Raw genomic sequence first — 25,141 nt, 5'->3', positions numbered from 1 at the left:
AACAGTTGGAAGACAAAGGAGCAATTTCTCTTCTGTTTTTATTTAGGAAATTAATTCTGTTGATGCTGCTAGCGCTGCACGTGACAGTGGAGGCCCATCCTGAGCACAGCGAACATGTTGCTCCCTTACACCCTCACCGCTCCCTGCAGTGGGCGCCGTTCCCTCTGAGATGGCCACTGAGAGCAGAGAGGACAGCCGGGCCTCTCCACCCCGCCCCACGCTGGCTGCTGTCAGGATGTGTGGTGCGGGCTGTCTCCCCTGTAGTGAGAAGGAAGAGGCCCGCGTGGCTGGACAGTCACCATGCATCCCACCTGTGAGACACATCAGCAGTTCCTACCCGTAGTCATCCTCCTCGCATGCAGGAAAGGGGGATTGGCCGAGAGCAGACGGGGGGAGGGGGAGGGAAAGCCCCAGATTTCCTGTTAGTTAAGCCCTGAGCAGAGAGCAGCTTCCCGGACTCTGTCTGGGGGTGAAATGAAGATGCCAGCCCCTCCCAGAACAGCCGGCGCCTCCCAGGCTGCATGGCGCCCAGACCAGGCTCACCCCATGCTGCCCCAGTGCGGCCTCCCTGACCTCCCAAGGGCACCAGTGAGCTTCTTTCTGGCTTCTCATCTCCGTGCACAGCCTGAGATCCGACCTCAGCTCTGGGAGGAGACGGTGCTGGGCAGGTTCTCCCTCTGGTCCAGGGCCCTGACGCTGCAAGGCCACAGGAGGGAAGGGAGGGCAGAGGCAGTGAGGCCGCTGTCTGTCACTGGGCCCCAGACTGTGCGCGCAGGACTTGCAGCCTCTGGTTCCAGCGCTAGGAAGCCACAGCCCAGACTGATCCACGTGTCCTGCCCGGAGCAGTCCTGGTGAAGTGTTGCAATCTGGACCCAAATCCAGCCCGGATCGGGGTCCAGGTCCTGTTCTCTCGGGTGCAGAACCGCAGTTAAAGTGCTTGCCTGGTTTATTTACCTCCAGTCAGGCTCCCCTGACTGCGAGTGATTCCTGGGGAGCCGGGACAGTCATCTGCAGGAGACCAGCTGCCGGTTGCTCCAGAAGTGGCCACACGGCCAGGGCCTTGGCTCCCGGAGAGGACCCGCACTGCCATCTGGTGGGGTGCGTGCGGCTCCCAGGCCACCTGCTGCACGGAACAGCGACACTGCGGAGCTGGCAGCGTGGAGAGCGCCCTTCCCTCTGCCCACCAGCCGTGCTAATTATTACTCTGGTGTCCAGAAAATCAGTCAAGACCAGGCCTGGGAGATATTTCAAGGACTACAAATGACAGTCAAGGGCTTGTTTTCTGTCTACCTGTCTACCTTTACAGAGAAAAAAATTTTAAAGCACCCAAGTGCGAATACAGTTTTCCTAAACCTTCACAAAAGTACCAAGCCAGGGGCTCCAAGCAAAGTCAAAGTAGTTTCAGGCACTGATCAAACTCAGGGGCTTGTGCTCGCCAGGCAGGCCCGCACCACTGAGCTACAACCCCGGCCCAGAGCCTTGTGTTCTGGGAGGAAGGTGGTGAGAAGAGCATTCTCACTGGGCATGATGGCACACACCGGTAACCTCAGCACTCCCAGAGGCTGAGGCAGGTGGATCACCGTGAGTGTGAGACCACCCTGGCTACACAGTGATTTCTGGGCCAACCTGAACTACACAGTGAGAGCCTGTCTCAAAAAAGAAAAGAAAGAGCAAGAGAGCATTCTCCGGGCACAGGGTGGTGTGCCAGCCACACCCTGCTTGCCAGCTCCTCTCGGGTGCCAGCAGAGGCCCCTGCACCTCGTCCACTTTGTGCCGACCAAGGCATGCCCTTGCCCTGAGTGCTGTGCGCCGGCATCCGGCCCTCTGTTCTGTCACACCGGTGGGCCCGGAGGTCTGCACATCCACAGGGGACTCCCCGGTATAGGGCACCTCGAGCCATCCGTGTCCTCACGGGACCTGAGCCCCCACGGGTGGCCCCCCCTCCCATCTTTCCTGCCGGAGCACAGGACACACGGCCAGTGTCTGCGACCACATGGAGTGGCCCCTGCCCCGTGGGGAACAGAGGTGTCCCTCCTCTTCCCGCTGACGCCACCACTCCACCCCTGCACTCTGATCACTGGGCCAGTGGGGACAGCTCCTCTCCTCACTGATGCTTCTGTACCATGAGGGAGGAAGTGGCGCTCCAGCTTCCGAGGAGGCTTCCGGGTGGCGCCACACACGGGCAGGAGCCGGCAGCGTAGGCCACTGCTTCCTGGCTGTCATCAGCCTGCGGTGGTGCAGGAGCTGGCGGCTGGGCACAGACAGCCCCTTGCCCTGTCCTCAAGCTCTTTCCCCGCACGCAGCTCTGCGTCCTCGCAGGATTTGAACACCGGCCCTCCCATCCACCCTCAGCGTGTCCACGCCGCTGCACACTGGCCGCTTCCCTCCATCCTCCACCAGGGCCTGCGCTCTGCACTTCAGTTGTGTGCAGAGGTTGCAGCCTTTGCTGCACAGTGGAGCTGAGCTCAGGAGCCAAGGGTCGGGGGAGGGGGTGGGTTACCAAGGGAGGACTCGCATCCAGGACCAAGAACACGCATGATGCACCTCTCTGGCCACTGTGTCCCCCGTCCAGTGGTGACCACGCTGCTGGAGAGAATCAGGCGAGTTAATAACTTTGTGGGTGCACTCTGTATGCTGCTTAAGTGCTGCAACATAGAGGATAATGTTGAAGAAAAAAATCGTCCTCAAGTCAGAAGGTAAATGTTTAGATAGATGTAGATGCGAATGTAATTACTGTCTGGTTGAATAAGGGGCTCTTAGAGTGCATTTAGCTCGCTCACCATAAAAATCCACTGCTCTTCACCACACACAAAACAGAACCTAAAACACGAGGCCCCTACAAGAGGGGTTTGCGCTCAGGGCTGGATTGCAGGCTCTGCACAACCTTTTTCCCAGTCTCCCCGCACCTAGCTCCACGTGTGCTCAGGAGCTGTTGACCCGCTCCGCGTCATCGCTCTGGCCTGTAAGGGGAGACAAGAGTTCCCACCTGCCGGGTCAAGAGGGTCCCGTACAGTTATCTAAGGAAAGCTCTTAACTCAGTGCCCGGCCTGCGTCAGCGATTGATAAATAGCAGCTTTTATCTCCAAAGATCGTCCCTGTCCTTGAGAGAGAAAACAGAACAATCAGCGCGGTAAAGCCTGTGTGTCTTTCTCCTCTGTGGACGCTGTGCCCTGGAACTTCTCAGGGTGTTTTCATGAATAGGAGAAAGCGTTTGCAGAAAGCAACTCGGACTTCTTGAACCCAGATCAGAACCACGAAGCTGACAAGGTTCTGTTAAACGGGCTCCCTGGCAACGCCGAGCTGCCAGCCTGACTCTCAGTAGGCCGGTGACTTGCCTGCCCGCCACAGGAGCATGCTGAGGCCTGTGTTTCTCCCCGCCCCACACGCTCCCACACAGTCACTCACCACCCTCATCCCTGCCGGTGGCGGGAGGACACAGCAGGCCAGCAGAAGGCTTGGAGCCCCTGCCCCACTGCACGGAACTCGTTCTGATGACGGGGTCTCTGCATTTTCCAGGGCTGGTGCAGAAGCCCCCAGGATTAAGGGAAGAGGGAAAGGACCTGGGGCCTGGTGGCAGAAGCCGTGTGAGGATAGGCTGCAGCCCGGGCCCTGAGAACCGTTCTCGGGGCGGAGCTGCTCTCTGCATCCCGGAGGAGAGCACTGGTGGGAGGCTGGGCCGGGGGCTGCGGGGCAGCTGGTGAAGTGAAGCCGCTGGAGTGCAGCTGGCTCGGGACAAAGGCAGATGGGAGCCCCGGACAGGGAGTCCCAGGGCGTTCTGGGCAGCGATCACGTGAGCAGGACCCCTGTCCACAGCAAGGTTTTGAAGTGCTGGGACACAGAAAAGATGCCGGGTCACCGTAGGTCAGTGACAGGCTACAGTGGCAGCGGGGAGCATGGAAGTGAGTGGGAGACACCGAAAGGGATCCGTAGCCGCTGGCTTGGGGTCCGGGCTTTACAGAATACGAATTCCGGCTTCTGGGGACTCGGCCCGAAGGGGGCTTGGACTCCGTCTGGTGCCACCAGCACTCCTTAGGGTCACTGACGTGGAGCGTGAGGAAGGGGGCTTCTGCCGAGGACGGAGCCTGGCCAGGTGACAGAGGAGCCCACCGCACCCGGGACCCTCCGCAGTGGCGCAGCCCCAGATGCGCCCAGCAGGGTCTCATCCCAGACTCCACCCCTTGTGGTTCCTGTGGTTTCAGTGTCTTTCTACAGATGGGGACGGCCTGAGGGCTGTGGGGCACCGGACGAGTCTTCAGCCACTCTTCTTCCTGAGAGGAAACAACGGCACACCTTCAAAACAGCATCTGCGGGGGTTTCATCAGGTGACAGGAGTCCTCGGGGCTGCTCTCAGTCTGCAGAACCTCGGGGGTGGAGGCTCCGCTCTGCGTGGACGCTGACAGGAATCCACACACACGGTGCAGCACCCCTGTTCTTACCACCCCCCGCCCGCCCGGTGTGTGCGCTTTGCCAGACTGCCGTCTCTCCGAGGGCTGGGGATTCCTCTGCTGCATAAACGTAGTAAACAGCAGTCACCAGGTTCAGATGCTGCTAACTGCAGGAGGCCAATGGACTCCGAAGTGCAACCTCAGCTTGGCCCGCACAGGGCCCTGGGCCACATCTTGCCGCTGGCTGTCTCGGGCAGGTGGCTTCCACACTTTCGCAGGCAGGGCAGTGTCCTCACAGCTGGGTGTGCCTTCGAGGTTTTAGAAGTGACTAGAAGAACGGGGGCAGAGGGATGTCCTCGTCCCTGAAGACCTTGGATGAATCATCAGCACAGAACAATGTGTGCCATTCCTCATACAAGGAAGCTGGCTCTTAAAATTAGCTGCTAAATCTAACCTATAATGAGATACCACTTCTCACCCACTAGGACGGTTTGTGCCCAAAACAAAATAACAAGTGTTTTCAGAGTGGAGAAACCAACAAGCTTGTGCATTTCTGGTCAGAGTGTAAATTGGTGCAGCCACTGTGCAGAACAGTTTGGTGGTTCCTCAGAAAGATAGCTATAAGCCAGGTGTGGTGGCGCGTGCCTGTAATCCTATCCCTCTAGGAGGCTGGGGCGGGAGGATCTTGAGCTCAGCCGAGCAGCTGAGTGACTTAGCAACCCCCGTCTCAAAAAAAGGGGACCCAGGGCTTGGGGATGCAGCTTAGTACAAAGGCTTTGGGTTCAGCCCTGAGTACTCTAAGGGGCAGGCGGGCTTCAAGTGCACCTCAGTGGTAGGGTCCTTGTGCAAGGTTGGGAGTTCAATTCCCAGCACCATTAAAATAAAAAACTTCAGCAGAGCGTTCCCATAGGGTCCAGCTGTCCCCTTCTGAGTGCACACACAGAGGAGTGGAGGGGAGGGGCTTGAGCCGATAGGCATGCACCCATGTTCACAGCGCCTTATGCACAACACCCAAAAGGTGAGACACCCACATGTCTGTGGATAAACAAAATGTGGTGGGCACATGCATGTGTACATGCATACATGTGTGTGCACATGCGCACATGTGAGCGTGCCATGGAATATTGTCACCTCCAAAAGGAGCGAGTGCTGACGTGTGCTCCAGCACGGAGGGACGGTAAAGACACCGCATAGGATGAAGAGCAGTAGAGAGCAGCCAGGGGCGGCAGGGGTCTGCACTGCTAATGGGGACAGAGAGAAGTTGCCGGGGTGAGGAAAGAACTCCAGGAATGGGTGGAGAGGGAGACAGCGGAGCATCTCGAGTTGTCCACAGCACCGAAGTGTACGCTCCAGCCGGTGCACAGCTCGTTTCTCATTGAACTGATCGCTGAGCTCTGGGTCCTACAGCGAACTTGGGAGGTGCAGGGCCTCGGGAGTTCCTGGAGCTCACCGGGAGACGCAGACCCCCTCGTCTGTCCAGTGCCCCTCTCCTAGCTCGGGGCTTGGCACACGCAGCGCAGGGCTTGCTGTTTTGCTTTGAGGACCATCCTGAGGTGGGACCTCGCCCGCAGGCGGCCACACCCTCAGGGTCCTTACTCCCTCCAGCACCTCGCTTCCCAGCGCACCCCGCAAAGCCCCCTGCCCAGTAACCGGCCTAACGCCCCAGAGGCCTCAGCCAGGCGATGCCCTCAGCCAGGGTGATGGGTGCAGGTTGTGCCCCAAAGTCTGCTCTGCCCCGCGCTGATGCCTCATTATAGTCACTGCCCTGCTGTTGGGCCCCGGGTCAGCCCTGTGGGGTGCACGAGCCTCTGTCCTGGTCCTTCCTCGGGGCCGCCAGAGCCTCAGCTGTGCAGCCACTCAGGTGGGCCCCGCTGTGGCCACTCTGGCGCGGTCACAGCGTGCGGGGCAGCGGGGAGGCCTCTGGGCATGGTGGACCCGACCAGCGACGTGGATGTGCACTGCTGTGCCGCATGTGCATTTTTAGACGTGGACCCGAAAGGGTTTGAAAAGACGATACGTGGACTTTTGCGTCTTCATTTTCAGTATTTACTTATTTTTTAAATATTTAATGCTAATTCAATACAAAAATTTAATATTGACTTCTGAGGCTTTAATATTCACCATTTCAGATTCCTTTGGAAAGGGCTGTCCGCCCTCCAGCGGGAGCCACTGCTGCGGGACATTGGCACCTGGCCCCCTCCTCCCCCAGCCTAGAAGTGGCTCATCATGTGTGGGCCTAATGCTCCCGATGCCCTGCCCCACGCCTCGAAGCCACACCGGGCAGCATTTACCACCCAGTGCTGCTTCCTGAGAGGCCAGCACCCTCCGCCCAGACCCAATGGTTTGCCCGGAGCCAGCTGCTTTACGGTGGCCCTGTCCATTTATGAGTAGAGCCCACAGCAGCCGAGACCCAGTGGATGGAGTCACTGCTCTGCATGTGGTAACATCCCGTAGGGTCAGAGTAGTGAGCAGAGCATCGTGCCCAGGGCCTCGTGGGTCCACAGAACCCGACCACAGTCCCTGAGTGTCACTGCCCCAGTCCAGTGTCTCTCAGGTTTGCGGTAGGACCATCTCCTTGAGGGCTCTATGGCAGCAGGATGCTCAAGTAGGAGCCAGGAGAGAGCTGGTGCCAAACCCGCCCACAGTCAGGCCACCCTGTTCTGCTGGGAGGGAAGTCACCCCTGCAAGTCACTGCAAGAAGGCGCAGAGCCCCACCTGCCCTGCTGGCTCCGGACCCTCCTGGGGCCTCACACCCGACACGGTGGGCAGGGCCGTCCCGGCGACATGGAACTGAGGCTGCTGGCTGGTGACCAGGGTCCCCATGGGCCTGGAGCAGGGATCAGTCACCACCGCACTGCTGAGGTGGGCTCTGCTGCTCAGGTGCAGCTGCCCACACACCAGCTCTGCCTGCGTGAGTCGGTCCATGAGTCTGCTTATACCCTCGATGGCGGCAGAGCTGCAGGTGACTTTAACCTTTTACTTATCTGCTTTCCAGCACTGTCCGTGATGTGGATGCCGTGTACGTGTCCTAGCCTGGCCTCACTTAGGGTGCCTCGTGTGTGCTCCTGCTCACTACTGACCTCTGTGTGTGACCTTCTCATCCAGTGCTGGGCACCCTGGGTCCCCCACTGTCCTGCTCTTTACAGCCTCAACTCTTAGGCCAGAAAAGGAACGCGAAGCACAGGGGACATTCTTGGCACAGACAGATGGTGCTAAGGGCAGGTGACCGTGTGACTCGGGACAGATGGGACGAGTCAGTCCACACCGCCTGCGAGGACCTTCAGAAGGACCAGAGAAGCCTCCATGGCCTCTGATTCTTCCCAACGCACTGACAAGCGTCAGGATGCAGCCGTGGGCTGTGTCCCCACAGGCAAAGCTGGCAGTCCCTGCAGGATGGGCCTCGGGGCCCAGTAGTCAGATGCTCCTGGAGTCCCATGCGGCTCCGTGGCTGGGTCTGGGGGCCGATTAACCAGAGCGGAGCACGTGCGTCTTGTTAATCTGTGTTCCCTCAGCTCTCCACCTGCCCCGACATCTGGAGAAATGGTGCAGCAAGATGCCTCTGGGCTGTGCGGGCACACGACGGTCGGTCTGAAGGATGACAGATACTTGGGTCTCTGCACTAGGGCGGCAGATTCCAGGGGTGTCGTTAGGAGATCCAGGGTGAGAGTCAGTGGCAGCTAGGCTCGGTCTGGCGAGCTTGTTTATCCCAGTCAGCAGATGCTGGTCGAGGAAGACGGCCCTCCCCGAAGAACCCTTACGCTTGCACTTGTGGGAGAAGGCAGGCCAGCAGTCCTCCTGCGCCCAGGCTCCTAGGGCCACCTCAGCAGGAGTGATCAATGCACCGCCCCACATATGCGACCCAACTCCTGCACTGTGCGAAGGAGGCCCTGACCTGGAGCAAACTCACTCCCCTCCGGCTGGCTGTGAACCCCGTAGTTAAGTCAGGCACAGAAAGGAAGACAAAACCCTACCCAGTTAGCTGCACAACAGACATCCAGTGAAAGCCTAGTAGCACGGGGCTGTGTTTCTGTGCTGCTTAGTAAACTTCAGTTCCTTCTTCTCCCGAAGTAACAAGTTACTCGGGGATTTCAAGTGTAATACTGAGCTGTTTGCCTGCAGCCAATGAAGCTAAGACGTGCGGTTCTAAGAGGGCCCTGGCGGCAGAGCAGCAGGGCGGGCTGGGATGTGTGCTGCTCCCTCAGATCCACCTGTCCCCGGCCAGCTGTCCTGGGAGCTCACATCCACCTCCTGCTCTGGCCTGCTGACCTGTGCAGCAGCATTTCAGGGGCTCACCCCTCCCCTCTCCTGAGCCCTGATGTTTAAACTCTGGGACGGGGGCATCCAGACACAGGCACTGGGGCGCAGGTGAGAACACGGGGTGCCCCTGGCGGTGCGGTTTGGAGACCCCTTCTCAGAGCAGTGGCTCTGTTTTTGTACATCAAGCACGTGCCGCATCCGTGGAAAGACGGGAGGAACAGTGAGCAGTTCTCAGCGCCTTTAGGCAGGATCATGCGTGATGTTAGCGTGTTCTGGTTGTCTCTCATCGATGAACAGTCCCCTGTCTCCTCCATTCAGGGGCCCTTTGGCGAGCTCAGTATGAATGAAGGTGTTGAAGATGCAGTAGCTGCATGAGGACCTGACGTGTATAATACCTGGACCACAGGGGCCGGCCAGGAGTTGGCCTCGGCGCTGGGATCTCTCCAGGTGGAAGCTGCTGGCAGCTGTGGACCTGGGGCTGTAGAAGGGGTAACCCTTGGTGGCTGAGGCAGGAGGTTCATCCCAACATGGAGCAGCTTCCTCCCGGCTTCAGGAGGTGCCTGTTTCCATTTGGTTTGGTCATTAAACCAAAGCAGCTGGGCTTGCCCATCGTGGAGATCTGAGGAATCACCGAAAAGCAAACAGTGCTCTCGGGCAGTTTGGCTGCTGCTTGCTGCAATCCACCTTCTCACGCAGCCCAGACCTCCGAGAAAGGGCCGCCTGGCCCACGTCCTGGTTGTCACGAGGCCCTGACCCCCTGCTCTCCTCCGAGTGAACAGAGCCACCTCTGCCGGGTGCGCCCCCGCCCAGCCTCGCCCCGTTCCACAGCCCTGGCTCCCTGCCCCTCCACGGCCCTGTTCACCCCACCTCTCCTTCTCTTCCAGCCCACCCAAGCCGACCGTGTTCATCTCCGGTGTCATCGCCCGGGTAAGGACCGCCCCCTGGGGTCCCGGCCTCTGTTAGGAAGCCCCGGCCTGTGCTCCTGTCCCCTCCGTGGGCTCAGCGCCTGGCAGCCGACGGCGACCTGAGCTGAGAGGCTTCCACATTTTTAAATGATTGAGAAAAGCACCCTAAGAGCTGCATGTGGGGACACAAGGTGTAGCGCCCCGAATGTAGCTGGGGTGGCACACAGCACTCGCCGACATCTCACCTGTGGCCACTTTCTTTTGCCATCCCTGGCCCAGACTGAGGTTTTGTGTCCACTGTTGTCTTCCCAGAGACTCTCGCGGGAAAGCCCCTCCCCCTGGGCCACCCAGGCTGGCCCTTGGCTGTCCAAGTGCCCACACCATGTCCGAGACCAGGTCCCTGCTGGCTTCAGCTCTGCTGAGGAGCCAAGGCCACAGCCTCCCTGAGAGCTGGCTCAGACGGTGCCGTGGGCCGTGTGTGCGAATGCTCAGCGCAGCACAGTGGCCCCAGCAGCCCCAGCCCTGGGCAGCCCACTGTGGGCGCCAGAGACCAGCTGGCCCCTCACCAAGCACAGCCGGGCCCCTGGCTGAGACCAGGCAGGGCCTGGCGCTTGCCCCTGTGGCTTTCCACCCCGCCAGCCCCCCATCTGGCAGACGGGTCCGTGGCTTAGACTCCACCTGAGGCCCTGTCTTGCCCCGTTCAAACGATCCGAAAAGCAGCCCAGCAAGGCAGACCCGTGAGCTTCCCCCACCCTGTGGCCCCTGGGCTCCTCCACCTTCAGCTCCCGGCTCTGCTGGCCTCAGGACCCCAGACACGGAGGACCGGCTTCTCACCCACCACCCGTGGCCCACTGCAGCCCCTGTCCGGCCTGCAGGAAGCGGGGGACACTGGGGCCGGGGCCTCCACACTCTGTCACAGCTGTGCCCCCTTCTTGTCTCCTCACAGGGTGACAGAGACTTCCCCCCGGCAGCTGCACAGGTGGCTCACCAGAAGCCCCACGCCTCCATAGACAAGCACCCTTCGCCGAGGACCCAGCACATCCAGCAGCCTCGCAAGTGACCTGGGGCCGGGGGCCCCAGCTGGCCAGCGGCAGCGCCAGCCACCTGCATTCACGCTGTGACAGCGCCAGCAGCACTGTCTGCGGAAAACGCCTCACTGAGAGCTCCAAGGCCAACCACAGCTTCCTGCCTCTGCCTTGTATTTGCGATTTCAAACTAGGAACGGCTCAAACCCCCAACTTGGTGTGTGGGAGCACCACTGAAGGGCACCGCGCCTCCCAGAAGTGCCATTCTCGAGTTGCCAAGACCTGATTAAAAAGCAGCCTTTCACACTTGAGCTTGAATTCTGTCTCAGCAATCGCCTGTGATCCACACACCCCGGGGCCTACCTCGGGGAGCCCGGGAGGCTGAGAGAAGCCTAGTCTAGTCGTTTCATGCTGTTAGGAGAGTAAGAAATAAATCTGAACTTCAGCTGGTAAAGTTCAGATGTGGCCACCAGGGGCGCCCTCCACAGGCCGGGTGTCTGAATGTCCCACCGCTCTGGGGCCAGGGATGGCCCAGGGGGACAAGTGCTGGGGGTGAGGCGGAGGAAGGAGTTCGCCTTTGAAAGCCCATGCCAGGAGTCACAGGCGGGCAGAGCGTGGCGCCCTTCCTGCCCGTGACCCACCCTGGCCCTGCGGGGACAGCCAGGCCAGCCTGTGTGAACCTTGTTACCTCTAGAGCTCTTTGGGGCTCCGGAAGTGACCATGTTCCTCGAGGTGGAGGAGGAGACGCTAATTCTGGGACCCTTGGGTGAGGAAGTTGAACCCTGAAAGGATGGCATAGTTCACAGCACGGTCCCCTTGCGCTAGAGGCCCTGCTGCAGCCACTGCCTGAGTCCCTCCCAACGTGCAGAGCCCAGCCATCCTCCCCTTGTGACTTCTGCATGTGGCTCCTGCCATGGCAGCGGCTCCAGCTCCAGCTCTGGCTCCCGGCGGTAGCACGCCTGGCTCGCCTGAAAAGCAAAGGGTCTTCAGGCATTAGGGTCTTCAGAGCGCTGTTCAGGGCAGGTGAGCCCCACTGCCCCTCAGTCCCCAGCAGAGTCAGCGCAGGTCACATCGGAGCTTCGAGCACCCGACAGGGGTCCTCCCCGGGGAGGAGCACTGCACGCTTTATAGGCTGTGTTTAAAGGGTTTCCAGGGAGCTGACTCACGGGAGGCTGGGGCAGCCCTCGAGGCCCCCAGCTCAGACCCCCTGTTTCTTCATTACTGAGGTGCTGGTGTGAACTCAGGTGGCCGGGACCTGGACGTGGCCGGCAGTGCTGCTAGGGAATGTGCCCCAAGGCCACGTGTAGGAAAGGACCAGCATGGGCGAGGCCAGGCCACCTTCAGCCATAGGAAGCCACAAACATCGCAGTCCCTGGAGCCCCAAGGCGAGGGTCCCCTGTGCTTTCAGCAGGGCCCATGGGCTGCAGCTCACACACTGTGCAGTATCTATCTTCCAGAGTGAGTTTTTCAATCGCCGACTTCAAGAGTAGCAGTGATTCTGATAAAGATCCAGCATTTCTTCTAGAGCTTTGTTTCTCTTCCATTCCAGAGGTTTCCATTTACATTTTAACAGGGCTTCCAGGTGGTTTCAGTAGAAACACAAACACAAACACCTGACGGATATTTGCAAAAATTGTCTCCTAGACTCAAAATTGAACTGTTGGATGCCTGGCAATGCCAGCAGTCATCCACTGAAACTGTCGGGAAACACAAGCTTAATACAGTGATGGAAATGTGTTCCCCGGCCGAGGCCCAGCAGCTGGCCAGTGCTGGGCGGGCCTCTGGGAACAGAGGCAAACAGGATGATTAGCAGCCGGCTGGGCGGGGGAGCAGCGGTTGATGTGCAAGACATTTGCTGGTGGCAGATCTGCAGCCCGTGGGAGGAGACGAGGAATAGTCACACCGTGAGACCTAGAGACCCAGCGGCAAATCCGAGTCCTGGCCGGGAGGACCAGTGTGTGGGGAGGGCGGAGCGTGATGATCACGCCCCACTGCAGCCTGTGCGGTTGGCGCCACACGTCCTGTCTCCCTGTTCAAGTGGGCACCGCAGCAAGTGTCCTGGCCACTGTGTCCAGCCACTGCTGTCTCGGCGACTACATATGGTGGACAGAGAGAGACGAGGGCCAGGGCGTGCCCAGGGCTTTCCCATCGGCAAGTCTGTGTCCCCACACGGTCTCCTACTGCAGCGTAAGGAGTCCCCCAGACGGTGGCTTTAAGTGTGTGCTCTCCCAGTTCTGGTCAGAAGCATGAAATCGAGGTGTCCCTGGGGCCCCTTCTTCTGCAGGCCCTGCCCACCTCTCACTGCTGGCTGCTGCGGCACAAACATGCCTGGCTCATGGTGGCAAAAATCCCACCTTGGACTCGGCAGCCACCCAGCTGTCTCCCTCCCTGTGCCCATGTCCTGACCACCCTCATGAGGCTCAGACCCAGCCCACGATGGTGTCTCCACTCATCCCACCTGCCCAGGCCATTTCCGGGACACTATCCAACCCAGGGCCCCCGCCAAGGCTGAAAAGCCAGAAACACTCCCGGCACGCAACTCTTGATTAACTGTGCATTTAGTAAATGCCTTTGCTTCTTTTGTTTGTTTTTGGATTTTTGAGACAGGGTCTCGCTATGTAGCCTTTGCCCCTGCCTCCCAAGTGCTGGTATTACAGGCCTGCGGCACCACGCCAAGCTAGTAAACTGCTTTTCAAACGTGTGCTATGAGAAGGCATCACCACCTGTGGGTGTTGCCATGGGAGGGTCAGAGCCCACGTGCAGAGGCAGGGAGAGGAGGGCTGAAGCTGGAGCCCCAGTGTGGGCCCCCTGCCCTCGTCCTGTTGCTTGTGGGCTCATAGCCCTTGGGGCAGGGAGCTTCGGCAAATCTGAGTTCCACCCTGCATTTCTGTTACACCGGGGCTTTGTCCCGCCGGCAGACTGAGGCTGACACTGTAGGCAATCAGAGATAAATGTCCCATACACACGTGAAACGATGTGCAGCACTGTCGTCAGGACACGTACAGAGCTGTCCCTGTCCCTGAGTGGCGCGTGACTGTACACACACACACACACGCACACACACACACACACACACACACACACACACGTTTGTAGGAAGAGGCCTTTTTAAAAGAATTTCCCATGAAGCCGGGCATGGTAGCGCTCACCTGTAATACCAACATTCTGGGAGGCTGAGGCAGGAAAATTGAAAATGCAACCCCAGCCTGGCCAATTCACCAACTTAGTGAGAGCCTGTCTCAAAATAAACAGCTAAAAGGGCTGTGGATCTAGCTCAGAGTGAAGGCACTGGGTTCAATTCCTAGTACCACCACCAAAACCAAAAAAAGAAAGAAAGAAAAAGAGAGAGGGAGAGAAAGAGAAGAGGATAGAGAGAGAGAGAGAGAGAGAGAGAGAGAGAGAGAGAGAGAGAGAGAGAGAGAGAGAGAGAGAGAGAGAAACAGAGAAAGCCAAAATATTGGCCCTGGAGCTCCAGGAGACTGGCACGTTCCCGTCTGCAGGGGGCGCTGGCGAGCAGCTGGAGACCCAGCGGGGACTGCAGGGAGCCCCGCGGCTGGGGCTCTCTGGGGTGGAGCTCGGGTGGTACTGGAGCCGGACGGGCCCACATCCCGGAAGGATCCTGCTCAGTGGGGCCGCCGGTGGGCTGTCTTCGCTCCAGAGCCCTCGGCAGAAGTTCAGGTCCAGGAGTGTGCGCCGGAGCTCGGCAGCCCGGATGCGGCCCCGCGGCGGCTCCTCCTCCTGCTGCCCGGGGCCTGGCCGGTGCCCCGCTGAGATGTCCTCACAGCGCTCTCCAGAGTCCTAGGACTGGATCAAGGACATTCGCGACCAGAGAAAATTATGTTCCCTCCTCCTCCCCTTAATCCTAAACATTGTTATGAATCCAACTACTCTGCTTTCCGGAAAACCCAATGTGTGGCCTGGAAAACACCCAACACGGCCTGCCAGCCCCACCTGATACAGCCTGGGGCTGGGGTCCCGCCAGAAGCCCTGGCCAGCCATTGATCGCATGCTGTCCTCCTGCAGCTGGGGTCACTCACAAGACGGAGTCCAGGGTTTCCCAGGGCACGGGACCAGTTTCCCTGCGAATTCCCGGAGACTGTGTGTGTCAGTCATGGAGAGGGGCTGGAATTCGGAGCCTGCTGAGAGAGCTGATGTCCCCCTTCTCGATCCCTAGGGCTCTGGTCAGTGCAGAGGTGTCGCCCGGGGAGCATGTGGCTATCTGGAGACAAGTTGGTGGGCTGGTTCGTTCGTTTGGAGACAGGCCTCACTCGCTGGCTGGGGCTGGCCGGGAACCGATGGCGACCCTCCTGCCTGGGCCTTGAGTGCAGGGGTCACAGGCGTGTGCCTGGGCCCGGCTCTCTGGAGACTGCCTTGTTCGTCACAGCCTGGAGCAGGGGCCAGTTGGTGGCACTGTGTAGGAAGAGGCTCTGCCACCCCAGGTGCGGAGCAGGGTCGCCAGGACAATGGTGTGGAAGCTGCTGCAGGGTCGCAAGCGCCCCCTCATGGGTGCAGGGCGACAGCGGAGTCCAGAGCACCTTGGTGCGGGCTGGGAGGGAGCCAGGAGGACCAGGTCACCAGGGAGGCCGCAGGGCCCTGGTCAGGAGGCCGCTCCTTCCCCTGGGCACGACTCCTGCCCCGGGGACAGAGGCCTTAATGCCTCCTCACAGCTGGGTCCCAGTCCGGACTCGCCCACTGCCACTACCGGCCCTAAGAAGCCCTTCCTTTCTTCTATGCATTTTGTTATTGCAGGCCTAGGGGTTCAGTGCGGCCCCTCTCACCTGATAGGCAAGCACCACACCACTGAGCCACATCCCAGGCCCTTATTCTAAGACACGGCCTTGCTAATTTGCCCAAGCTGGCCTCAGGCCTGAGATCTTCCTGCCTCAGCCTCCTGAGTCCCTGGCGTTACTGGCATGCACCATCTCACGCAGCTCCAAAGCTTCTGTCTCCGTAGGAGCCAATGAAAAGAGGAGATCATCCCCCTGCAGCTATTTCTTGATTGTCTGGTTTCTAAAATAGCCTTTGGAAACATCCAGGTGGCTTTGCGCGGGGCTGACAGGTTTGCATCACCTGGCCAGGAGAACGCGGTCAACTTCAGCACGGGAAAGCAGCAGCTCGGACCTCAACTTCAGCACGGGAAAGCAGCAGCTCGGACCCCATAACAGGCGCGGGACAGGCAGTGCGGGCAGGAAGGCGGGGTCGGCCCTGCCCCAGGCAACTTCCCCCGAACCAAACCAACCTTTCAGGAGCTCAGCCGAAGCCGTACACAGCCTTTGCCCCTCCCGGCCGGAACAAAGCCCTCCAGCGCCCGTCCACCTGCCCAGGATGAGGCTTTATTGAAAAGTTTATTTTCTGCATAAGTCCTTTCTTAATAACCATGTGGAATCACAACTTTTAATGGATTGGATTTCATGTTTTAAGTTCAAGGAACCCAAATAAATAGGAGGAATTTTCCTGCTGCATCAAAAATAACCTAAATGAAGAGCCAAGCATGGCGGTGCAGGCCTGTGAGCCCAGCACTTGGAGGCTAAGGCAGGAGGGTGGACGCCAGCCTAGTCTACACAGTGAGTTCAAGGCCAGCCTGAACTGTATAGTAAGACCCTGTCTCAAAAAACAAAGTTAAGGGCCAGAGATTTAGCTCAGTGGCACCGTGCCTGCCTCACAAGCACAAGGTCCTGAGTTCAATCCCTGGTAGTGCAAAGAAATGAAAGAAAGAAAGAAAGAAAGAAAGAAAGAAAGAAAGAAAGAAAGAAAGAAAGAAAGAAAGAAAGAAAGAAAGAAAGAAAGAAAGAAAGAAAGAAAGAAAGAAAGAAAGAAAGAAAGAAAGAAAGAAAGAAAGAAAGAAAGAAAGAAAGAAAGAAAGAAAGAAAGAAAGAAAGAAAGGAAAGAAAGAAAGAAAATATAGAGAAAAGAATGTTGATTTGAGGTAGAAAATGCTATCTTAAAGGAATACGAACTGCAAGTACTAAAAAATTAAGTTTAGGGCCTGGAATTTAGCTCAGTGGTTCTGCTGCCTGCCTCACAAGCGCAAGGTCCCGAGTTTGATCCCCGATACCAAAAAAAAAATTAAGTTTGACAAATTTGATTAAATCATAATTTAAAACTTTTACATAAGCCATCCTAAGGATATGTGATAAAATGAGAATAAAATACACCCACTAGGTATGGAAAGAACTATGGTCCAAAATCATAACAAATCTTTACAAGTCACCAAAATGACGGTGAAAAGTAAAACAAAAACAAAAGGCAAACAGAAATAAGAAATGTATAAGACGACAAAAAATAAAAGCAGGCGGAGAACACACGCGGAGCGCTCTCCCTGCTGGAGATGGGGAGGTGAACAGGGGCCCGGGCTCCGACCATTGGACAGCCCGGCTCTGGGACTGCAGGCCACGGCGGGCAGCGGCCGCGCGCGCCCCCTGCTGGCAGCCGAGTGCGGGGCGGGACTGGAAATTCCGCAGGCAAAGCCGGTTTCCACAGGGCTTTGAGTTCTTTTTTTTGGTCCCGGGGACCGAACTCAGGACCTTGTGGTTGCGAGCCAGCCACGGTGCCACTGAGCTAAATCCCCGGCCCACTCTTTTAACTTTTAAAAGAAAATAAAGCTAAGGCCACCCTGAGAACTCAGTGAGTCAACATAAAATCAAAAGGGCTGGGATGGGCCTCAGTGTTTCCCTAGCAGTACCAGGTTCCACCCCCAGATTGGAGAAAGGGAGATACAGACAGAGAGTCTGATTTTCAAATAATTTTACCGTGCTATTTTTATACATGCACACATCATACATTTATAGTAACTTGGTTTTAGAGGAGTCTTTTTTTTTTCTTTTGGTACCAGGAATTGAACTCAGGACCTTACACTCGCCAAGCAGGCGCAGCTCAAATTATTTTAAAAGCTCCCCTAGGGTGTATGGGAAGACAACACACAGAATACATTACTTAAGTAAAAGAACACACAGGAAAACAAAACTGTATTTCTGTTCATACAGAAACCACTGCAAACCCCTTCGGGGGCTCCCCGCCTCTGGGATCCTCAGAGAAGAGGGCAGGAAAAGAGCCCCTAACCTGTGAGGAAGCAGTCATGGGTAACACACAGTTGGTGTGGTTTGGTTTTGTTTTGTTTTGTGACAGGCTCTCTCATTGTGTAGCCAGGCTGGCCTTGAGCTTGCGGTGATCCTCCCGCCTCAGCCTCCTGAGTCTGAGATTACAGGCATACAGCCCCACTCCCAGCTAGGTGCCTCACAAATTTAAAACCCTTACCTTTGAAAACTTGGCAGTGTATGGAAATTTAAAAAGACTTCAATTAAATTACGAGATATGAAAATACTGGTATCTTTCCTTGTTATCTTTTCTGACTTATACACACTTCAGTTTATTCAAGTATTACACACTTATATCATGAGAGTATGTTTATTTTCCAGGGGCTTTTAATTCGTTTGCCACAATTTCCCCACATATTTACATAATCACATCTCTTTTCTGGACATTTTAAACATTAGAATTGGTCAGAAGTTAAAAGGAAAAGCATAGTCTTTCAGTTGTATAAATATCACATTGAACTTCTGGATTAGGAACTTTTTGAATATAAAGATTGAAGCTGCTGGGGTCACATGTTTGTAGGTCCCAAGAGCTCCCTGAGGTCTAAATAGGAAAATATCTGTTATATACTGTAAAACTCTCACCCTAAAATAAAGCACTCTGGAAAGTACAGTTTCATCCACATTCGACAGCTTTACGAGAGCCAGAAATGTACCGAATATTTAGAAATGACATGGAAATCGCTTCACATTCAGAAAACAGAGCTTGCATCGAGATGACAGTGCTTGCAACCTGGCCCCCTTGCACAAGTCTGCTGTCAGAGAGTCACCATTGTCAAGGCAGAGCGTGGTGACACACACCTGTAATCCCAGCACTCAGGAGGCTGAGGCAGGAGGATCGCTGTGAATTCAAGACCAGGCTGGGTTACAGTGAGTTCAAGACCAGCCTGTCTCAAAAAAGAGAAGAAAAGTCACTATTGCCAAAATCCCAGATCCTGGGCTGGGGATTTAGCTCAGTGGTGCCTCGACTGCCTGGCAACCACAAGGTCCTGAGTTCAATTCCTGGTACTGAGGGGAAAAAAAACCCAAAACAGATCCTTGGACAGGCAGCAAAGGCTGGTTCATTTAAACTAAGAAAATTCCAGGAAGATTAGCTCCAACTGTTCTTTCAACTGGGGCATAGGATTTGAATCCTTAGTATGCCCCAGCCTTGCAGTGCTGCTGGTACATTTCTGGGTGCGCGACCTCCTGTTACCGCTCCCCGCAAGGCCACCCCTAGGTCCAGCACGGTCCTGAGCTGGCTTCCAGAGTGTCAGATTGGTGCTGGGTCCCCCATGGCTGACCCAAACTGACCGAGTGCGGTCAACCCCGGCATCACAGAGTTGGCATCCTGGACTCGGAGGGGCTTCTCTCCATCCCACCTGGTGTCAGCCTGAAGCCAACCCTGCCCGGCCCGAGGGCCCTCTTGGCCACCTGCAGCGACAGCTGCTGCATGGTGAGAGGCCTGGGTCCCGGTAACCATGTCACTTGTCCCATCCGTCCTGAGGCCCAGGAAGGAGGCCTCACTCACCTGTGAGAGCAGAGTCCGGTCTCCATTCAGTTCGTGTGCACACCTGGGTGTGCAAGGTCCATGCCCAGCCCTGCACACGCCTGTCCCTCACTACCCGGGCACCAAGGCCAGTCCAGCCCAGCCACTCCCACTGTCCCCACTCCACCCAGACCGACCAGTGCTGGGCTGACCCAGACACTTCGCCTACAGGGCCGGAGAAAGAAGTGAGGCCGTCACCTGCAGCCTCCGGGGCCCGGCCCGGCTCTGGAGGAAAAGGCGACAACTGGTCCACGTGTGTGCGTCATCACCATGTGGGGTCCCCTGCAGGGTCCCCATCGTCCCCACTGCCACCTCCACAGGCCCGGCCGCGGCCCAAGCGTCCCCTGGGGCGAGTCCTGCGTCTTGATCATGATCCGCGGCAAGGAGGTCATCCCGGAAACGCTTCTTCCCTCTGTGGCGCTTCACTGCAATTCACCCAAAGCCTGAAGAGCAGGAAAGCACTGCAGCTTCCCTCGCTGCTACACACGAGTTCCTGAGAAGGGGACTCGTGATCGCCCGGCACCGCTGCTGCCCGGTCCCTCTGCTGCCCGCGTCGGAGCGGCAGGAAGGGCCCCTCCTAGACGCCCAGGGCGGCTCCCCGGGGCCTGGCTTTGCCTCCTGCAGGCCTGGGCAGCTGGGGCAGGGGGCGCACAGGGCTTAACGGAAGTGGGAGCAGGAAACGGAAGGACGGAGAGGCAACAGAGGCCGGGCCGAGTGGGCGGAGGGGCAGGGAGCAGACTCAGTGACAAAGCCGAGGGAACACCGTGGTGGCTGCCCACAGGAGAGCAAGGGGTCCCGGCCATCGGTCGGGGAGGGCAGAGAGCAGCGCCCCCACCTGGGCAGGGAGGGAGGTGCCACTGCTCAAAACAAGCAACACAAATGCTCAGCGCTCCCTAAGGGTGCAGGACGCACTGTGGGAAACGGAGGGGACAGGGCTCACGACTCAGGCCCCAGAAGACCACGTCTTCCCCAGTGAGTCCTTTATCCAAGAAGAGATGACACTGACAGTGCTGCTTAGGAATGCACTGGTTCTAACCGGGTACGGCAGCACACACCTTTAATCTCAGCTACCCAGGAGGCTGAGGCAGGAGGATGGCAAGTTTGAGGCCCGTGTGGGCTATACACTGAGACCCTGCCTCAAAAATTAAAGACAAAAAAAGGACTAGGGTGTAGCTCAGTGCTCCCTGGGGTGAATCCCCAGTACTGCAAAGAGAAAAGAAGAATGGGCTTGCTCAGCCTGTTCACTCCTTCAGCAAGGGACAGACAAGTCTGCAGCTCCCCTGCCACCGCCCTGCCTGAGCAGGAGGCCCGGGAGGACCCTCTCCAGGCGTCCTGGCTCTCCCGAGCTCCATGTCTACCGGTCTTCCTGCACCCACCCCAGAGGGACAGAGCAGGGCCTCAAGAGCTGAGTGAGGACAGCGGCTCGGCGACCTTCTCTCTGCTGCAGATCTGGACACAGGGTCTCCAGCCCGTCCAGAGCGGGGCCGCGGAAGCCACCTGAATCCCCTCCACCCACCAGGAGCCCGAGGAGCTCCCAGGCCAGTCTGCAACATGAAGTCTGTGGCTCCGATTGTTCGAATTAAATACTTTTAAAAGTGCAGATGGCACAGATACTATAAGACCCACTTAGAATTTCTGAGGCCTTGGAGATCAAGGTATAAAGAGAAAACTCCCTCGGAAGTCACATCCCTGCCCCGGCCAGGCCCGCAGACCGACCTGCACAGGAACTAAAATCTAAGTGCACTCAACAGCAGGGAATCTTTGGGCTCGAGGGTACCAGAGAGGCCACCCTGGAGTCCACACCAGGAGAGTTTGCCTAAAAAAGCTTCGTAGTCAGTCCCGATCCCCTGGAAAAGAAAAAACATAAACAAAAACAAAAACAATCGTGCTCCCGCCCATTTCAGCTGTTTGCATTATTCCAGATTCCTTACCCTTTTCTACCTTTTAAGGATATCCAGATTTGACGTATCTATTTCTAGCAATCGTTTATTAAATTTACCGCATCTTAAATGACAGCTTTCCTTTCTATCTTGGTTAAAGTTAAAGACCTCCTATCCAGTTTCTCTAAGGCCCCTTGCTTAAAATGAGTTTACTTCTAGCCATAAATGCATGTTTATTTATGTATTGCTTCATGGTGATTTGACAGTTTTTCTTCATTTCAATTACTGTATGAAGAAGAGAGTTTTAAAATGAAACGCAATGGACTCGGGCCCCTGCCTCACTCGATTATTTTGCAGTGAGTCAACGTCTCCCTCGAAGGAGAAAACACCCTCAGCATCACTTAACCGAACTAAAGGAGAAACCCGGGACACCTGCATCCGACAAACGTGAGCGGGGTCAGCAAAGGCCAAGCCCAGCCACCAAATGGGGAGAACGCCCCGAAGTCACAACACTCGCTGCTGGAAACAGCACTTAAACAAGGGGGTTGGGGACGCGTGTATTAAAACTGCCTTAACCACAGAGACCCCTGCCCCTTGTAAAATGCTGCGAATTTGATAAGGAGTGAAAGTACAAAATTTTGTAAAACACACCCTTTGATAAATTAGTTTTAAAAAGTGCGGGCTGAAGCTCTCTCAAGGAAGGCTTTGCATGAGTTCCCTGCCAGCGCAAGGGCCGCTGAGCCCCGGTTCCAGGCAGGCCGCGTGCAGCGGGGCCGGAGCTCTCAGCCCGCAACCCTGGCCGCCCCTCACGTCCGCTTCCTCCAGGGCGGCGCCCGCCTCTCCTGCGCCTCGGCCAGGCGCCGCCTATCGGCGTCAGCCTCGCCCGCGCGCCGCCGCTCCTCCTTGGCCTCCTTGTAGCGCCACTTGGGGAGCTGCAGGTGGGCGCTGTCCGTGGTGCTGGCCTTGCGCGCCGCGCGCTCGGGCCGGAAGGTGGGCGCGGGCGCCCTGCTGACGCGGACCCGGGGCACCGCTGCTCCGCGCCGCAGGGGCAGGGCCAGGGGCAGGAGGCCGCCCTTCCGCGGGGCGGGCGCGGGCCTGGGGCCGCCCACAGCCGTCTCCCGGGCAGGGGCGCGCGGGTCCCCCCCGGCCGCCGGGACTTCCTGCGCCGCCAGTCGCCTGCTCCCCACGCAGGGCGGGTCCTCGGGGCACGCGGCCGGGCACACGATGGCCACGGCGGGGCTGTGCAGGCTCGTGGTCATCCTGACCACGTGGTCCAGGACGCCCCCGTCCTCCGGGTCCGGGCCCCGGCCCGAGCGGGGGCGCAGCGCGCACCGCAGGAACTCGGAGAGCCGCCGCAGGCAGTTCCGGGAGCGCGCGGGCTTCCCCAAGGCCTCGGGGGCCGGCGGCAGCTCGGGCTTGTACTTGGGCCCGAACTGCTCCGCGCAGGGTCGCTCCAGCAGCCTCTGCATGACGCGAACGGCCTCCACCCGGCCTGTGTACGCGGCCCACTCCTGCGCAGACATCCCGCGGCTGGGGTCCCGGGCCTGGACATCTGCCCCTGGGGAGCAAAGCACAAACACAGGTGGGATGCCGGGGATTTAGCTCAGTGGTGCCGCCTCCTTCCTAGCAAGCGCAAGGTCCCGAGTTCGATCCCCGGTACCAAAAAAAAAAAATAGTGTGACCCTGGGTGTGCGTGGCACCTATCAATAGGCTTACAGCCTGGATAGACCCTAAAGGGACAGAAAGAAGGCTGCTGCTGCTGCTGCACTACTTTGCTGCTTTGCTACTTCCTGCCTACCCTGCCAAGGACTGCTTCCCCTCTGCCGTGCTTCCCTGCCTTGAAGGCACCCAGCTGCAGAATGAAACCTTTACCGACTGTGAGCCAAAATAAAAACCTTTCCTCCTTTAACTTTGGGTATTGGAAATTTTGTCTCACAAATGGGAAAAGTGATCAAGACAGATTTTCTTCTCACTCACCAGAGGACTGCGGTGAGTCTTTTTTTTGCGGGGGGGGGGGGTACCGGGGATTGAACTCCGGACCTTGTGCTCGCAAGGCAGGCATGGTGCCATTGAGCTAAATCCCCGGCCCTGTGGTGAGTCTATTTTGAGGGAATGTGGTCCTTCGCTGCTCACCCTGGGGATGGCTGGCAACCAGTCTGCTGCCTTTTACAGATGGGGCAGGGGCCTCCCCTTACCCATTTTTTTCTCCTGAACACATCTAGTTCTCAGAGCCAGGGGCACGGATTTAACAAAGGTTCCACATGGAATGAACGGTTGGTTGTTGCAGTCACTGCCGGCTGGTAACAGGGAGCGGAGAGCAGGTCTCAGACCTGGGTCCCTCTACCCAGCTAGGTGTTTCCCACCTCCAGCAGGGCAGGTATGGTGGTGTTCATGTTGACTTGGCGAGGCTACAGTACCCAGTGGTTTAATCACACAGTAAGCTCAGTGCTGGCCTGGAAGGATCTGTAGCTGTGGTCAACATCTACTGTTGGCTGACTTTAGGGCAAGGTCACCCTCGAAGATGTAGGTGGCCTTATCTAATCAGTTGGCTGCCTTCTCAAGCAAAGACTGGAAAGGAAAAATTCTGCCTCAAATCAGCATCAACTCCCACTTGCAGAACCACTCTACAAACCTTAGATTTATCTCTCAAAACTGCATGAGACCATTCCCTAACGTAAGTGCTGTCACACGCTCATCCTGTCAGTCCGTTTCCCTGGGCACCCCTGATGGCTAAGTTCCCACCGTGCTCCTTGTTCTCATCATTCCCCAATACAAGGCTCCCCACACAGTGTCCCCCAAAACACTGTAGAGTCCCCTCAACCAGAGTTGCTCTTCAGTTCATCTTGATCCAACCTCAGTCCTGCATACAGTTAAAAATCACACAGAACTTCCTAGTGCCATTAGTCATCTCTCTCGTGGCAAAGCCATGTGTGGAACTAGGGCAGCTGCATCACTGCCAAGCTCCCCGGGGACTGGGGCAGGCAGAAGCATCTTCATTCACACCCCACTCGGGCCCAGGTGCCGAGGCAGACAGCTGATGACCGCGCTGAGCCGGGTGGGCGTGGGCTAGGCCTCAGCTCACCTGAGCTCACCTGCACTCACCCGCACTCAGCTGCTCATGGTCTCAATCCCGGGACATTGCATTAAAGAACAGCATCTGAGAAAATCACTCATTATTTGGAACTGGAAATTGGGAGGAACTCATTAGCCAGAGTACAATTTTTAAATGGACTCCAGTGGAAAGGGGGCAGTAAAAATGTCATTGCAAAAAATAGATGACACATTAAACCTTAATTAATTGCATGTCACTTAAGAAAAGGAACAAATTGCAAAATTAAAATCTTAATGAACGCTGCATGAAAGCGATATTTTTCAAATGCTAATGGCATGAAGGCAACAGCTGTCCAGAGTTTAGCTCCCCTCTTCCCTCTGTCCTACCTTTGCAAAACGCTCCCTGAAAATACAAACCCTATTGAAAACCCTAAAGAGCAAGGCCACTCTGACTGCCACACAGCCCGGCACCAGGCTCCTACCGTTTCTGAGGATGCACTTTGTGAAGCTACTGACAGGGGTGACACAGGCGGCTAGAACCCAACCCCTAAGCCATGAACCACAGGCTTGCTGCCCTCCCGCACCCACAGGGAACCAGCCCCAAAGCCCGAGCATGCACAAGTCTCTTACATGAAACTTTTCATATAACCTACACAACCCTCCTGTGCATTTTAAATCATCTCTAGACAACTTGTACTGCAAACAGTTGCTCTACAGACTGTTTAGGGAATAATGACAAGAAAAGTAAAGGCCTATACATGTTCAGAACAGACCCATTTTTGAAAAATATTTTCTATTTGTAGCCGGCTGAATCCACAAATACAGAGGGCCGACTGTACTAATTCACATTTTCTACAATACCTTTCAGAGAAAATAGACAGCTTCTGAAATGCCAGTCGGCCCATGTCCTCCCAAGTGTCCTCCCCTCCCACCCAAGGTTATTTGTCCCAGGCCTCCTGTCCCCAGCCAGCAGCCCCATCTGCCGTCGTGCTGAGCGCTGCAGGTTGCCAACATCCTCC

The 25,141-nt window shown here is 57.0% G+C and overlaps 2 protein-coding genes across 4 annotated transcripts in view; one reads left to right on the top strand and one right to left on the bottom strand.

Moving 5' to 3' along the window:
• Dap (death associated protein) overlaps window positions 1-10,883 on the top strand; it is a 55,631-nt gene extending 44,748 nt beyond the window's left edge. For both annotated transcript variants that reach the window (XM_004845187.4, XM_004845186.4), the window contains 2 exons: window positions 9,527-9,569; window positions 10,494-10,883. In XM_004845187.4, the coding sequence (XP_004845244.1) occupies window positions 9,527-9,569; window positions 10,494-10,607 (157 nt within the window). In that variant the 3' untranslated portion in view covers window positions 10,608-10,883. The remainder of the gene's footprint in view (window positions 1-9,526; window positions 9,570-10,493) is intronic.
• A 4,211-nt stretch (window positions 10,884-15,094) lies between these two features.
• Window positions 15,095-25,141, bottom strand: part of Ankrd33b (ankyrin repeat domain 33B) — a 44,506-nt gene continuing 34,459 nt past the window's right edge. The window contains exon 4 of one of the 2 annotated variants that reach the window (XM_087189234.1): window positions 15,095-22,629. In XM_087189234.1, coding sequence (XP_087045360.1) covers window positions 21,878-22,629 — 752 coding nt within the window. In that variant the 3' untranslated portion in view covers window positions 15,095-21,877. The remainder of the gene's footprint in view (window positions 22,630-25,141) is intronic. The other variant, XM_004845268.3, reaches the window with a different exon arrangement.

Source organism: Heterocephalus glaber, unplaced genomic scaffold (assembly GCF_053883595.1).
Source record: "Heterocephalus glaber isolate CG9 unplaced genomic scaffold, H.glaber_assembly_v1.0 deba00001538, whole genome shotgun sequence".
Lineage (NCBI taxonomy): Eukaryota > Metazoa > Chordata > Mammalia > Rodentia > Bathyergidae > Heterocephalus > Heterocephalus glaber.
Note: the sequence above shows the minus strand (reverse complement) of the source record. Positions and strands in the feature narration are given on the sequence as shown.